Source organism: Drosophila bipectinata, chromosome 2L (assembly GCF_030179905.1).
Source record: "Drosophila bipectinata strain 14024-0381.07 chromosome 2L, DbipHiC1v2, whole genome shotgun sequence".
Lineage (NCBI taxonomy): Eukaryota > Metazoa > Arthropoda > Insecta > Diptera > Drosophilidae > Drosophila > Drosophila bipectinata.
The window spans coordinates 20,927,490-20,943,467 of record NC_091736.1 but is presented as its reverse complement, the minus strand read 5'-3'; the positions used below and the strand labels follow the sequence as shown (position 1 = coordinate 20,943,467).

At 38.5% G+C, this 15,978-nt stretch overlaps 1 protein-coding gene and 1 long non-coding RNA gene across 2 annotated transcripts in view; both read left to right on the top strand.

Moving 5' to 3' along the window:
- Positions 1-15,978, top strand: part of LOC108127338 (probable G-protein coupled receptor CG31760) — a 31,474-nt gene that overhangs the window by 7,813 nt on the left and 7,683 nt on the right. Inside the window, exons 3-8 of the mRNA XM_070277549.1 lie at positions 5,312-5,748; positions 7,251-7,437; positions 12,932-13,124; positions 13,183-13,606; positions 14,327-14,628; positions 15,674-15,827. Of these exons, the coding sequence (XP_070133650.1) occupies positions 5,332-5,748; positions 7,251-7,437; positions 12,932-13,124; positions 13,183-13,606; positions 14,327-14,628; positions 15,674-15,827 (1,677 nt within the window). The 5' untranslated portion in view covers positions 5,312-5,331. The remainder of the gene's footprint in view (positions 1-5,311; positions 5,749-7,250; positions 7,438-12,931; positions 13,125-13,182; positions 13,607-14,326; positions 14,629-15,673; positions 15,828-15,978) is intronic.
- LOC138925918 (uncharacterized) lies at positions 11,296-11,976 on the top strand. Its single transcript, XR_011442150.1, has 2 exons — positions 11,296-11,811; positions 11,865-11,976. It is a non-coding gene; the product is annotated as an uncharacterized lncRNA (long non-coding RNA).

Here is a 15,978-nt window from a genome sequence, read left to right as displayed (position 1 = left end):
GTCAGCATAAGCCATGGGCTTAGTTTCGTTAGCATGACGAACATAAAAACATTATGTTAGATTATACCGCATGCAAAGTTGAAACGGATTCCCTTCATAAGACGGCCGTCTGAAACCGGGGTTTCATTTCGGGAATGTATTCAAAGAAAATCTGATCTGGGTAAGGGGCAAAATAGCTATTTAATAATTAAACCAAAATAAAGTCGGGCCATAAAAAGTATGTAACAAAAGGAAAGGATGGAAGGAACCTGTTTCACTTGTTATACCCTTGCAGAGTTTTGGTCCAAAGTGTGAAACGCAGTGAACGAGACATCTCCGACCCTATAAAGTATATATGTTCTTGATCAGGACCACCTTCTGCGTTGATATAATAATGTCTGTCTGTCCGTGTGTGTGTCTCTACGCAAACTAGTCTCTCAGTTTTAAAGCTACCGACTTTGCACACACTTTGCACTGTATATAAGGAAAGGCCGGGAACGGCCGAACATACATATCCTATAGCTGCCATATAACAGATAGATTGGAAAAGCTACAACTTCGCTGTTTTTAGAGTTACAGAGTTCGGATTATGTATTAATGCTATTTTTCTATATATTTTATTTAAATTTGTATGAATGCTACTAAATGAATGCATAAACTGAGCGATTGGAAATTGTATTTGGTATTTGAAAATAGCTTTCCGGTCTTCTTTTTTTTTAAATTTTTTTTTGACAACTTTAACAACTATTGGGAATCCAAAAAATTTGTTAGAAAACCACCACAAAAGGTTGACAAAAGTTAAAAAGTATTTTTTTAAGTAAACCAAGAGGTAGCAAAAAAACACGGCTAGAAATCTGCATGATTTAAACTTTGTAACATAAAATTAAATATTTCCTTCTTAAATAGTCTATCCGATAATACTTAAAAAAAATATAAATGATTTGAAACCATTTTACTTCAAGGATAAATAAAATAAAACTATCACTAAAACTACCAGGAAATTTTAAGGCTTTGCTTCAGATTTTGCACCTCAGTGTGTCCTCATATGTACATATCCTTGCATATGTCCGGTACAGATTTAGAGGGACTTTCGTTTTGGCCCCGTTCATGTTTATTTTATCCCACAAATAAAAGAATAAACAACAACTGGAAGCCATGTTCAACAGCATTTTCGCTTACAAGTCTCTTTTTTCGTGTTTCTGGCCTGTGTGAGTGACTTCTTTCACAGCTTTTTGCTACGAGCTTCTGCTCCCAGTCCCAGTCCCAGTCTATCGCGAAAGCTACCCTCTCAATCCTTTGCATATTGCTCATATTTCTTCAGCCTCGCTGCGTGCTGGGCTGCTCGTGTGTGGGTCCTTTTTGCTTTTCAGGGGTCATGCTCATGAAACGCAAAAAACGCGAAGAGAAAGAGAATTTTCCAACCGTAAACAATAAATATAAACAAGCGGGACTGTGGGCGGAATCATTATAAGCCCATCCCGTCCCCATCATCTTTTCATAATCCACATGCTGTCGTCAGTCAAGTTCAAATGGCTGGCAAATTTTGTACCCGTCTACCATATACCAACAAATGGCTAATATTTTGGGGGCTGGGGGCTAATACATGGCAACTGCTTTGGAAAATGGCTGTGCGGTTTTGGAAAGGGCTGAAGAGCAAACAGGCAAATGTTTACCAAAATAAAAGGTAGCTAAAAATGTTTACTGTTCCAGGGAATACTTTATTCGGTTTTTAATCTAAGCAAAGGCTTAGATCTCTCTTAAAGCTTGTCCCATTAAACCAAATACCTTATTGACTTTGCCAAGGAAGGCTTCATATTTTATTTCCCACAAATTGCTGACGCTTTTCGGATTCACATGCTCAATTAACCTTCATCAGCTCCGCTTTCCCTTTCGACACATGCAAAAATTATTAGGCCAACACGTAAATAAATTGATAAAATATTTATTTATGCCAGGACAAGTGTAAACAGAGCCAAGAAACTCGAAAAAGTCAGGAACCAAAGGGGTGAGGTGACAGGCCAGAGAGTTGCTTACCTTACTCTGGTCTGCATAAAACCAACTCGTAAATAAATTCCAAAGACATAAATAAAACAGGCACGAGTGAATGGGAAACTCTTGCAGAACCGACCCACTTACACCTGTCGAGCCATGAAAGCGACCGAAAAGTAAATATCAAATAAAAAGCCAGGGAAAGGAAGGCGACACATTTTGTGCATTTGAACCAAGAGGCAGAGTGCTACGTTTCGGATTTAAGTTTCAAAACACTTCTTTCTGTCTACACATATTTTTATGGTTCAAAAATGGGTTTTAATCCTGAAAGAGGTAACTCTCCGCACACTCGATGCCAGAAAGTGCCCTCATCCATATACTTTTCGTTTTTATTTGCGATGCTTTTAAGTATAGAAACAAATCGCCACCATTTGTAAGAAAGTAAAACTTTCTTATGCGACCTACATATACATATGTGAATAGAGGGTACCTGTACATACAAGTATGTATCTATTTACAATGTACATAAATTCAAGATCTTAGTTGATTGGATTTCTTATATCTTTAAACTACTTAAATAAAAAATGTATATATATAATATTTCAAGAAGTTTTTGAGGCTGAAACGATGAACATCCAACTTGAAATAAATCATACCCTTTTTAGATGTTTTTATACCCTTGCAGAGGGTATTATAATTTTGGTCAAAAGTGTGCAACGCAGTGAAGGAGACATCTCCGACCCTATAAAGTATATATATTCTTGATCAGGATCACCTCCTGAGTTGATATGAGCATGTCCGTCTGTCCGTCTGTCTGTCCGTCTGTCTGTCCGTCTGTCTGTTTCTACGCAAACTAGTCTCTCAGTTTTAAAGCTATCGTCTTGAAACTTTGCACACACCCTTCTTTCCTTTGCACGCAGTATATAAGTCGGAACGGCCCGGATCGCCCGACTATATCCTATAGCTGCCATATAACTGATTGATCGGAAATGGTATAACTTTGGTGTTTTTAGAGTTAGAGAGTTCAAATTTGACATGAGAGCTAATTTTGGCAAAATAATACGACATGCCAAATTTCGTAAGGATCGGCCGACTATATCCTATAGCTGCCATATAACTGAACGATCGGAAATGACCCAACTTTGACCCAACTCGTGTTTTTGAAGATAGAAAGCTGGAACTTGGTACAGATTATATATTTGGTCAGTTGATCCGACCTACCAAATATCATTAGGATCGGCCGACTATATCCTATAGCTGGCATATAACTGAACGATCGGAAATGGTACTTGGTAGAAATATCAACTTTCGTATTTTTGAAGATAGAAGTTTGGGATTTTTTTTAGATTTTGTATTGTAAAATATTGGATTATACAGCTGTGTTCATAAAAATAGCAGTGCTCATGACACAAATGTTTAAGATCGAATAATTGTAGTACAAACGCCAAAATGGGACAAAATTGGTATACATACACATAATATATTTATTTTTTATTATGTTAACATTTGTTTCAGTCTAGTTACTCCATTTATTTCGAAAATATAGATAATAACAAAATAATATCGACAAAATGGGGTGTTCATAATAATAGCAGTGTTACCAAAAAAAGCTAAAAAATTCATCAAATCTTAAAAAAAAACTTAAAACAAATAACAAAAATGATAAATATAAACTAATATTTTGTCGTAAGGCCTTTATTGGCTTAAACAGCTTCACCCTTACGTGGCATGGAGTCCACCAAGTCCTGGCAACGCTTGAGGGGAATCTGGGCTCACGCGTCCTGTACAAATTGCCAAAGATGCGGTGTTGAAGTCGGGTATTTCTTTGCCACATATCCCTTGATGTCCCCCCATAAATTTTCAATCGGATTTAAATCCGGGAAAGGTGCTGGCCACGACATTGCATCAATGTTTGGTTGACTAACCCAACTCTTAGCCAATTTGCTGGTATGTTTTGGATCGTTATCCTGCTAGAAAGTCCATTTTAAGGACATATCTCACTGTGCATAGGAAAACACTACTTTTTTGAGCATGTCGACATAGACGTCTTGGTCCATGATCCCATCGATCATATGTATGGGATCACGCCGCTGTACGAAAAACAAGCCCATATCAATATTTTAGGGCCACCGTGCATAACGGTCTTAAAAGTGTGGTTTGGGTGGTTCTCAGTGTTTGGGGGTCGTCGGACATACTGTTTGGAGCCTGTCCCACCAAACGAGACCAGTTTGGACTCATCTATCCAAAGAATATTGCGCCATTTCGTCACTGGCCAGTTCAAATGGCTTTTGGCAAACTCCAATCGAGCTTGGATATGCCTTTTACCAAGTAATGGCACCTTTTGGGGGCTTCTCGCATTTAAATTTTCATTTACTAATCGACGGCGAATGGTGACGTCGCTGATCTACAACTTTAGCTCCTCTTTTACATCCCTAGAAGATACAAAAGGATTCGCTTTGCTGAAGCGCGCTTTCATTCGGCCCTCAATATCGGTGGTTTTTCGTTTGGACCCACCTGTTTCGGCCTTCCCCTTATAATTAATGGCATTGGATACCATTTTGGCAGAACAATTTACCAAATCTTGAATTTTTTATGGGGTTTTCCCAGCTTCCTAAGCTGAACTATGACATTCCTGTCTTCCTTTGAACAGTGGCGTCCTTTACCCACTAAAAACCGAATTTTTACATGGTTATTGTGTATTTTCATTTAAATTATATTAACAAACTTAAGCAAACTCACTTTTCGCCAAATTTTTAATGTTTTTGGCACTTTTTGTGGATCAAAATGAAAAACTGCTATTTTTATGAACAGCCAAAAACATGTGATTTTGAACAAAAATGCCCAGAAAACGAAAATAAATAGTAAATCTAACGAAATTTTTGTACTTTTCCTATCTCTATATTCCATTTTACAAAAATAATGACCAATTGATCAACTAACTAAAAGGAAAATGCAAAAATTACCGTTCTTTTACTTCGTTGCTACTGCACTGCTATTATTATGAACACAGCTGTATATTCCTATTCCCATAAGGATCGGCCAACTATATCCGATGTTTGCGATATATATCCGGTTTTAACTGCAAGGGTATATAAACTTCGGCTCCGCCCGAAGTTAGCTTTCCTTTCTTGTTTAATTATAATTTTTTCAAGACAAGTGGCCAAAGAAAAAACAAATACTCTTCGGAAAATTAATAAACTTTACACTAACTTTGTCTTTTTCTTACTCGATCATCAGTATTATCTGTGGCAGAAACAATGATTAAAATAAAATTACTTTTTAAGGCCGTCTATGTCGGGAACTAATCCACATAATATCTCTCCCCCATTCCCCTTTGTTGCAGTTGCAAATGCAAAAACAACAATGAGATGCTGGCACAATGCGGCGAGGCGCAAGAAGAAGAGCCTGGCGGCGGCAGAGGGCCAGAATCCACTAGTGGGAGTCTGCCAGCGACAGCAACAAGTGGCCAACGACACTTGGCCAGAAACAAGAGCCGTGCCTTTGCTGTTGCTGCCGATGGTCCTGCTTGTGGCATTCACGAGCCAGGCAGACGCAGCAGCTGCAACAACAAGCCCCGAGGCCACAGCTACAACAACAAACGGCAATGCGACGGCAACACCCACCGGATCCGGGCCAGGAACAACATCATTCACCGCAGCAACATCATCCGCACCACCAGCTGTGGCGGGAAAACCCTCGAATCCCTGGGGAGGGCCAGAGGTTCTGGACGATCCGTTTAAAAATATAGTTCGAATAGGAGATGGCAACACGGTCCCAAGGGCAAGTAAAAATTCCAATAATGTGTAGAAAATTTATTCAGGACCTACAAATAGATATATGAGAAATGTATGCCTTTATTCGTTTTCTTGTGGCATATGTATAATTATTATTATTATAATTTTTTTTTTAATAATATTTAAAATGTTTTGATTTGTTTTTTGGCAGATAATATGGAAAATCTTTGTAAACGGCTGACTTACACAGTTGAAACGTTTATTTGTTTTTGTATATTTTAATTTTAATTCTTCAACGCCTGACCTCCCAGGAACCTTATAAAACACACAAGTTCTCAAAATATCCCCAAGGACATAATAAGCAAATTATGATTTTCCTTTACTGCGCTCGTAATTGCAGCCACAGATGGCAGCCCGTTCATGTGGGATGCTGTAAGCCCCATTTAAGCTGCAATTACGCTGAAGTGCAATTGAAATAACGATTACAAGTGTGTTGAAAGAGGCAAGATGAGTCCAAGCACCAACCCAAGCGTTGAGTTTGTTAGGAGGTGCATTCCGCACCTCAGGAATTTCCCGATTGCCTAATTGAATTGAAACGGCAAACACAATGGCGTTCAAGATTTTCGATCCCCGTTTAAATATTTGTAGCACCTAATGGTTGCAAAATAAGCTAAAAAACATTTTTACTCCTGTTAAGGACCAAAAATTCATTTCCATTTAGGTTGTGGCGGTGGCACAACCTCAAGAATTCATAGTTAAACATTCTCCAACAGCCTTATCCCACATTTTCTCAAACTAAACATCCAACCATTTGCGCGTATTTCTCAGCGGTTTATGTGCAAATAATGAGCCAAGTTAATGGGGTTAATGGTTGGCAATTTAGCCAAGTAATTCTTGGTTTGGATACGCTCAGTAGGAGCTGGTTAGGGTAGAACCCGCGAAAACTTTAACATACATATATGTTAGTTAAATTTCACAAGATTTCGAACAGAAGCATTCGCTCAACAATATATCTGGTTTAACTGAGAATTCTGCCACAAAGTTTCTGATTTAATTTTTTTCTTTTGTCTTTAACAATTTGAAGTCAAAACAATGCAAACTTTTCAGAGTCAGGAAAGCAGAGCCAATAACGAAATTTTCCATTCAAACGATAAAAAGGGTATATAATGTATAATGTACATATGTATTACGACGATATAATGGCCAGGCACCATGAATTTTTTTAGGCAAAATTTATTTTTAATGTGTTGTCAGCGGCAGGCCAAAAAAGAGGCAGGTTTAAATAGAAAACTAAATGATGTGGGTCGCCGCAAAAATTGAATGCACACAGAAAAATATCTTAAAGTTTAAAATATTAAAGCCTCCAAAGTTTAAATTTTTAGACTATTACAGGGTAAAAACTCATACTGCTGAGAAATTTTTAATTTATGATTAATTATACTTTAATTTTTTATAAATATTTTTTGTCAATTATATTGTTATGAAAATTGAATGTGCCAATGAAATCGAGATAATAATAATGACAAGAGATTCCCTAACCATATACAGGCGGCCATCCAGCAGTCCCTTGTGACGGTCCACGACATTGCCACCGAAAATTTGGGCACTCTTTGCATCTCAACCCTGTTCCGACCCCTTCAAGTGCCAATCAACTCGGAGCGCTTTGAGAGCTCCCGGCAGAAAGCCGATTTGGCCGCTTCGATACTTCAGGAAGTGGGCATCATTCGACACGGCGGTGAGTTTCAGTCACACTCATGTTTCGTTTATATATCCATATTATTTTTTACTCCATCATCGATTATTGATTTTGCTCGCGAGTGGGCGAGTGGTCTTCTATCGAATTGGAAGGACACTTTCCGGCTAGGGAACTACGTGTGTGTATATTATTTCCGAGCAGATACGCGTGTCTGGTATGTGGAGGCTCTTAAAGTGCGTGTATTCGGCGGCTTAACTGCCTGGATATAGTTTCAGTTCCACAACTATTTATTTGTTTAATGGCAGAACGTTTTGTGGGACTTCCTCACGAATGATTCCGAGTGCTGTCGATTTTTAAAGCATAATTATTGGAGAGGATTCGGGGGGAATACTTCATTTCTTTATATATTTCAATTTCATTCACGAATTTGGCCAATTGTTATATGGCATTCAATATTCGTTCTTCGGGGAACACAATTATTTAAAGGTTGAAAAAGCCTGATACATTTCTGAAAAAACTATCATTAAAACTGATGAAAGTATAAAATAGTATACTATAGTTATAAAAAGAATTGTATTTGTAGACTTTCTTTTATACGTTATCTCAATAATATTTCTGTCTCGTTAACAAACTCTGTCCTTTCCCAAATTTTCTCAAACGTTCGTTTTCATTTATGCCCCTTAAGTGGAAATCTGATACCCTCCTGATGTTCACTCCCCAAAATGTTGTACAATCCTGTGTACTTTCGTAATTATGGCCACGCATGCCCTTGCTTAATTTCACAAAATCTGTTCCCTTTGGACCCTAGCCGGCGTGTACTATGGTTTCAGGACATTTGTTCCCGTAAAAGCTTCGAGGGTAAATCACAGCGGAGAACAAGAGCGAGAACGACGGATGACACGACGCACAATGCGAACTTTAAATTAAATCTACAGAAACAGCATTAACATTGGGACTAACAACGGCAAAGGACATTGCAATTGTACAAGTTACAGAAAGGGGAGAAGGACGGGGCGGAGTGGCGGGAGGGGGCCGAGGCGTCGGCATCGCTTGATGCGCCACAAGTGCGTCGTTCGTTGTCAACCCCAATGCTGTCGCGGCTGTCAGGACAAGACTTTCATTCCGCTCAAGCAGCCTTGACAGTGCCACACAAAGGAGTGCACTAAAAAAAATCAGTGGGTTAAAAAAACATTTTTTTAAATAAAAAACTCTTCAATAAATTTCAATAAAAATTTAGAAAAGCTTTTAAATTTGAACGCCTTTCCATTGTCGTTTTAAAAAAGGGCATTTAACCCTCCTTGAAATCTTCCAGAGTGCACGACTCATCCAATAAAAAGCTATCAGTGTGTCGCGCATAGTCAAGGACAGACCGGAGCACAAAACGCACAATGAACTCATCGCAGGGACCCAGTTCATGGGTTTGGGATAATAAGACGGAGTCCCAAGTGTTGGGTCGCACAGGCTGCCATTATGGCCATGATTTCCACACCACCCACGAGCCACCTGGCACACGAGCCGGGATTCGGTATCGGGATTTTATTCCATCACTTTCCCTGTTCGTGCTCAAAAAGGTGAGACGTGTCAGCGAAAGTCGCATAAAACGAAGGCAAATTGGTGGCCTTTGTTGGCGTTTCTGTTGTTATTGTTCCATCGTCCTGTTGAGCGCTGGAGCAACAGGAGGCAGCACTTTGTGTTCAACTCCGGCACTTGGGTCTATGTTACCCCTGCCCCTGGCCTCAGCGGATCTCTGTTGACTCTTGAAATTTTGATGCGACGCATAAATTATTCGCATAAAGTGCTTCGGCAAAACGAATAAATTTAAGCCAATTTAAAAGGGGCTGCTCAAAGGGATATCACTGACTTGACTGGCTCGTAGCTGCTAAGTGTGAGAAGTGCCAAAGAATCGGATAGGACTCCCCTCTTTGGATTTAAATCGAAAGGAAGTGGTTCAATTTCATCGGACGAAAAAGACTTTAGCTTACTCCAATGAAGACACTCAAAGTTTATGAAAGCTCACGTATATTCCCGCCAACTTACACTTTAAACTAGTGCATAGGATAGGTGCAAATCCTTCCCTAAACCTCATTCGTCTACGTCCATGGAATTAGAGACCCTTCCTCATTGAAAAAGAGCTCTTGTCTTAAGTTGACCCTGCCCTGAAGGATCCCCAGAAATATTCCTCCCAAAAGTCCGATTTCAGGCACAAATCTCGGGCAAACTTAATTATTCCAGGCAGGGGAAAACAAAACACCTGACTGCTGCAAAAAGCCTTCGCAGAACACGGCAAAAACATGTCTGACTGTAGTTTGAATAATTGCCAATTTTACACACTCTGACTCACATTCGTCCCCCACCGAAGCCCCAAACTTCTGTTCGAAAATGTAGGAAAAAGTCGCACACAAATGGCTACAATTGTTGTTACACTTTCAGCACCCTCGTACTGAACAAAACAAAACTGCCAAGAGGCAATAAATTCCCAAACTATACGAAAAAAAGGAAAAAGATTGATGAGGCAATACGGACGAGTGAGAATCCAAATGGCGCGGCGGATGATGAATGGGCTCCTGACCCATAAGCACATCATAGCTGTTCCTTTTCAAGTCGCCGGGTGTTGCCTCCTCAGGTGAGACCTGACTGACAGCCATTGCGTAATGTTGTTTACCATAAGCGTTTTGTCTTTCCCACATTTCTAGGATGATCCCCGTGCCTACATATGTGTGTGCATATTCGTACGATGTACACTGTAGAAAGTAAAAAGCATGTCCTTACTATAGACTTTGGCCCGGTGCCTTGAATTTTATTACAAATATCCCAAAATTCAAGTGTTAAAGTTTTCGAAGGTTTTCTTTCTAGTAAACTAGTAAAACATCTACAAATTCAATCATGAAACAAAATAGTTTTCCCCGATTCAAAGTCATCTTACTTGCCTCACAGGTTAAGTGAGAATCATGAGAAATTTTTGTTTAAATCTGGGTTTGAATCCTGGTCCTGGTTCTTGTCGTTCTAAAAAGTTTGAATACAGTTTTTTTTTTTTTAAATTTTCTACCAATCTTAAATAATGATAATTTATCTAGGTAAGCAATAATTGATTTTAGATATTAAAGGCATAATTTTTTAAAGGAAAAATTCAGTAACTACATAAAAAATGGCAGATACAATTTTTAATATCAAACTAAAGAAAAATTATAGAATTATGTATATGTCAAGGTGATAAATAATTACATATTTTGTGTTAGAATATATTAAATCAAACACACGTACATTTTATTCCCTCTCGGGAAAAAATGAATATTTCACGGGTATATTTGGAATATATGTTACTTGTTTTATACCCCAACATAGAAAAAATTGCAAAAGGCACTATAAGTCAGATTCGGCTACAATTCAGATTCAAATTCGAAGGTAGCTTTGGTTTAATTTTTCACAGTGCAGCTGTAAGAAGATATAATCCTAAGATATTTGTAATTACATACATATGTAAATGCCGTTTGCACTATAAATTATTCAATTTCTTAGTTTCTTCTCGAAATGAAATAATTTTGCAATCTTGACAGCCAACGTACTTGGCTCAAAGGGTATAGTACGAGGCTACAGAAATCACAACATTGTGTGGGTACGAATCCTCAGAACCAGCAGACAAGTCTTCGTAGTTTCCAAATAAGTTTCGTTGACTTTTTTGTGTGTTCGCTCGCAAGAACGCGTTGACTTTTTCGGAAAAAGCGTATAGCTTTAAAAATTTTTATAATTCTTTTATGAAATTTGTCTCGTTTCATTCAGTATTAATGAGACAACATTTGTAATTTTTACAGAAAAATGGTAAAATGTCAGTTTCTTGTGTAAAAATGTCGTCCTTTTTGTTTAAAAAAATTTAAGATATACATATTTTTCTTTCAAAAGCTAAAAACCAAAAATATTGAAAAAACGCTGAAAAATATTGAAAAATAGTTTAAACACGATTTTGGGTTATATTCGACCAGCAAACAATTCATACTATGTCACTTTAAAAGTTCCTTCACTTTTTTTTGTAGCATACTGTGTAATCATCTATATTTTTAAAATTAAGGGTATAAATATTGCGCATCCAGAACTTTTAAGAAAAGGTTTCGTAACTACATATAAAAATGCACGTACACGGTTTGTGTTGCCTTCTCTTTGGAAAGAAGGAAACTTTTTGGGATGTATCTGGTACTTGGAGAACAGCAACAAAAAGAAGCAGGAAAAAGTCCCAGCAGGAAAATAAGAAGTCCTATACACACTAAAGCATAAAATAAAGAAAGTGCCACGGAAGTTGCGGTAATCGAATTTAAATAAGTTTACTTTGTAAACAATTCTCGTTTTACTTTCGCTAACTTCCCCCGAATGCCTGCCAAACGGAAGCCAGTGTTGGCAATTCAGCTATTTGGATTTTAAATTGTTCGTAATCTGCGTAAAAAATTTAAATTATTATTTTATATTTTTTTATTTAGAAGTCAAGGCATTGAAAAAGTTTGTGTGATTAATCATTTTAAGATCCATGATAAAATAAAACTCGTATTGTGTTTTTGTTTTACTATTAAAAAAAACTATGCAATTATTAAATTATTTATTTTATTTATAAACATTAAAAAAACTATAAAATCAGCTTTATATTTTTTTTATAAAATGTAGTAATATGTTTTTAATAAGTTTTTCCCATTTTGGCCAACACTAAAAGCAACAGCCAGAAACCGGAAATGTGGTGAAAATATTAGCTTTAGCCAGCCGCCCACACTCTATTCGAGCAAAAGGGCAAACGGGTAGAGAGGCAAAAGGACACTGTTGTCCTGCCGCGCATATTAATCATTGTTGCTGGTTGACACTTTCGCCAAGGCTGAAAGCACAAATGCAACAGAAGCAGCAACAGCAGCAGCTTTTAATGACTGTTTCAAGGTTGCCATACTCGTAGCAATAACAGCAAAAATGTTTCGGGCCGACCGCTTGAAATGGTCTAAAAATGCAATTCAAAATGTATTCTATAACTCGATTAGCTCGTGCAGAATTTAATATTTAAAATAAAGCTTTTGTTTCTGAACTCAAAACGTTGGTAAATAAAGATAATTTTAGCTGGAAATGGCTGAAATTAACAAACACACTCTTCATGACACCTTTTTAAATTAAATTCATTGAATGTATAGGACTAATTTTGAAACCGCTCTCATTGTTCCACAAAGACAATACCAGCATCAAAAATGAGAAGTGAAAGCATATTTATGCAAATCGTTTTAAATAATTTCGAAAAACCCTGGAGGCTTGGCAATCAACAATGGAAATGCACTCCCGTTGAGAAATCGACTGCTCGTCAGCCAAATGGAAGGCCGTAAATAATTAAAGTCGAGCAAATTGTGCAGTGTAATCAGCAATTAAGAGCGGCACTGACATGGGCAATTCATTTCGTGTGAATGCATGTGTGACTCTTAATCACTTTGTGTGTCCTTTCATTTCATTTCCGTTGGCCATTTCGGAAATAACTTTTTGTGCCCGGCCCAGAGTCTGACTTGACTTCATTTTTGTGCAGGTCTTTCGGATGCCTTGGCCAAGGGCCTGCTGACCGATGACTCCATAACAGGGGCTCGCATCTTGGCCCTGAACCTGACCAACGGAGCTGTGCAGTCGTATGTTTGGTGGGTCGACGGGGAACAGGCGGAGACGCAGCGGTACGAGGAGGACGGCCTACAGATTGGCAAGAAGCCCTCCAGCAGTTATCCCTGGTAATGAGAAAAAGATTGGCTATTAAATAAAATATTTTACCTAACTCACCCAAAACAGGTTCGATGACGAAACCAGTACACCCACCTTGCGGTCGCCAAAGTTCGCTCCCAGCCCCCCCAACAACTACTACAAGGGCTGGTGGACGTTCCCGTACTTTTCCTGCTCCCTAGGTCGCTGGCTAGTGTCCTACAGCATCGCAATCCCTCCGAGTGGCCGCCACGGGCTGCGGGGATTCATTAGCATCGACATCGACGTAACCTCGCTTCGGGTCAACCAGTGCGAGGCGGAGCCGTACCACTTCGGGAGTCGCCGCCAGAAGCTACAGCAGCTGAAGCAACAACAACGCCTGGCGATGCCCCGGTCCCCCTTCCTGGCCAGCAGCAGTTCCGTACCCGGATTGGTTTCGAGCCACGACGAGGCCACCATCAATGACCTGCAGGCTTTCCACAGCTCCCACAAGTGCCATCGCGAATCAATGATGGTGAGTGATTTTTAAGGTCTTCAGCAAAAAAATCTAACAAACTATTTCCTTAGCATTACAAAATATTATCTGTCTCTGTAGTACCTGGAAAATAGAGAATTCAGAGATTAATTAAAAAAGACCAATTCGCCATCTATTTCTGAAATTGTCTATTGTTTTGCTTACCCTTGCAAAGGGTAGTTTTGTATTAAATTGTTTTTATAAAAAAAATTTTAATAAGGATCGGCTTAACATATGCGAAATTTGCGGTATATAGCCGATCTTAACTGCGAGGGTCTTAAATCTTTTGATGCCAAACTGTTCCAATGGCTAGTCTACACTTACAAAACAAAACTTCTGCTTAGTCTGCTTCCCTACTGAATCGGTAGTATAGCCGATTATATACATACCTTTACAGTTTAAACTATTGGGTGGAAGTTAAATTGTGTATAATATAAGTCGGGTATAATATAGTCGGAACTGTAGCCATTCTTTCTTGTTTTTAAGTGTAAAAAAGTTTTGATGTATTTTAATACTATTGGTTTACATTGTAAACTTTACATCAAACTGAATTTTCAAAATGGAAAAAAACGTTTCAATTCTTGTAAATTTCCTGTAATTTTATCCTGTACTCTTGCTGTATTCCTGCGTTTTGTAAAGCACATTTTATGTTTCTATCTTTAAACACACATATCTATATATCAATTTCCTGAGAGCTGACTATTGTTTGACCTTTTCCAGTGCGATTACCGGCAGCCCACTGCGGAGAGTGCAACAATCGGTGGAGGCAAGTTGCTGGCCACAATAGGCGGGAGCAGCAGCTGGGCCAGGGGCTCTTACCAGTGCCTCTGCCGCAGAGGGTTCTACTCCCTGCGTCACCCAGATGGCTTCAATGGCACCATCATGGAGATCGCCTGGCAGGAGCAGCAGGACAACATAAGCAATTACTACACGGACGTCTTCAAGTGTTTGTCCTGTGCCCCTGGCTGCGATACGTGCACCGGACCGGAGCCATGTCTGGCCAACTACCATTGGCCATTTAGGTAGGACACATTGTGTGTTTAATGGTGATGGGAAAAGTAGCTTAGCAGAGATGACCTGCTTAGGTGTTGGGTCCATAGTTCCTTTCATGATCACAAGCCCACATTTGGGGAATATTTGACCACTTAACTAAAGGGTCCTTGGCTCAAAGTTTAAAGATGACCTGCATAGGTGTTGGGTCCATAGTTCCTTTCATGATCACAAGCCCACATTTGGGGAATATTTGACCACTTAACTAAAGGGTCCTTGGCTCAAAGTTTAAAGTACACGCCTACGAAAAAGGCAATTTAAATGTTTTAGAAAAAACTAGAAAATCCGTTCTATCTTTTTTGTTCAATTTATTCTTTTTTATTCAACTTATAATAGAATTTTTTTTTTTTAAATTACCTAGTTTAAATATGTAAGTAACTTTTTTTGTTACTTGAAAAGTTCTCTCGGGTATATGTTAAAGTTTTCTAGAACAAAAATATAAACATTTCGTATTTATGTACTTCGTTGAACTTTTAAAAATGTTTAGAAAAAAATGTTGCATATATGTATGTTGCAACTTTGAAGACACTGCTTCTCAAAATTAAATAGTTTTCATTGCCTTTCAGCCAACATACTTGGTTTAATTGGTAAATGGTTCTGGGTTCGCTTTTATGATGGCCAATTCCTTTCCAATATAATTTCATACCTTTCCTTTCCTGTGTATCTATTCCAACAAACACTACATACATTCATTTAGTGTACTTTCTTCATACTAACCTTTGAATCGACTTTCACAGAAAGTGCATATTTTTTTTACGTTTTACCAAACAGAGTATCAGAGTATCAAAGGGGAAAAATAATTTAAATTATTATTTTATTCACGTAATTTAAATTACAAAGGATGTGGAAATAAAATGGAAGACACCATATAATCGAGAGATTATAATCATTCATTAGCTAAACGTTTCCTTGAAAATATGACTATTATTAGAACTAATATGTTTTTGTTAATTTTATAAACTTTCCATTGCTTTTACTCAGTAAACAAAACTAAAACATTTTCTTTTCATTCCTTAGAATATCCTTGCTGACCATCTCCATTGGCTGTGCCTGTGGCACCTTTATCCTTGCCGGCTACCTCTTCCGGCACCGCCGTGTTAAGGTCTTCAAAGTGGCCAGCCCCATCTTCCTGATGATCACGCTCATCGGCTGCGCCATCATGTACCTGGAGGTGAGTGCTCGGGTTCGGGTGGTTCGTAACCCATTAGGACGGCATTAAGGGGAAGAAATGGGAAATCAGAACACAGGCCAACGCACACAAAACATACAAAGGCCATTTGAAAACAATGTTGCTAATGCGACAAAAGACCCGACGTGGTCGG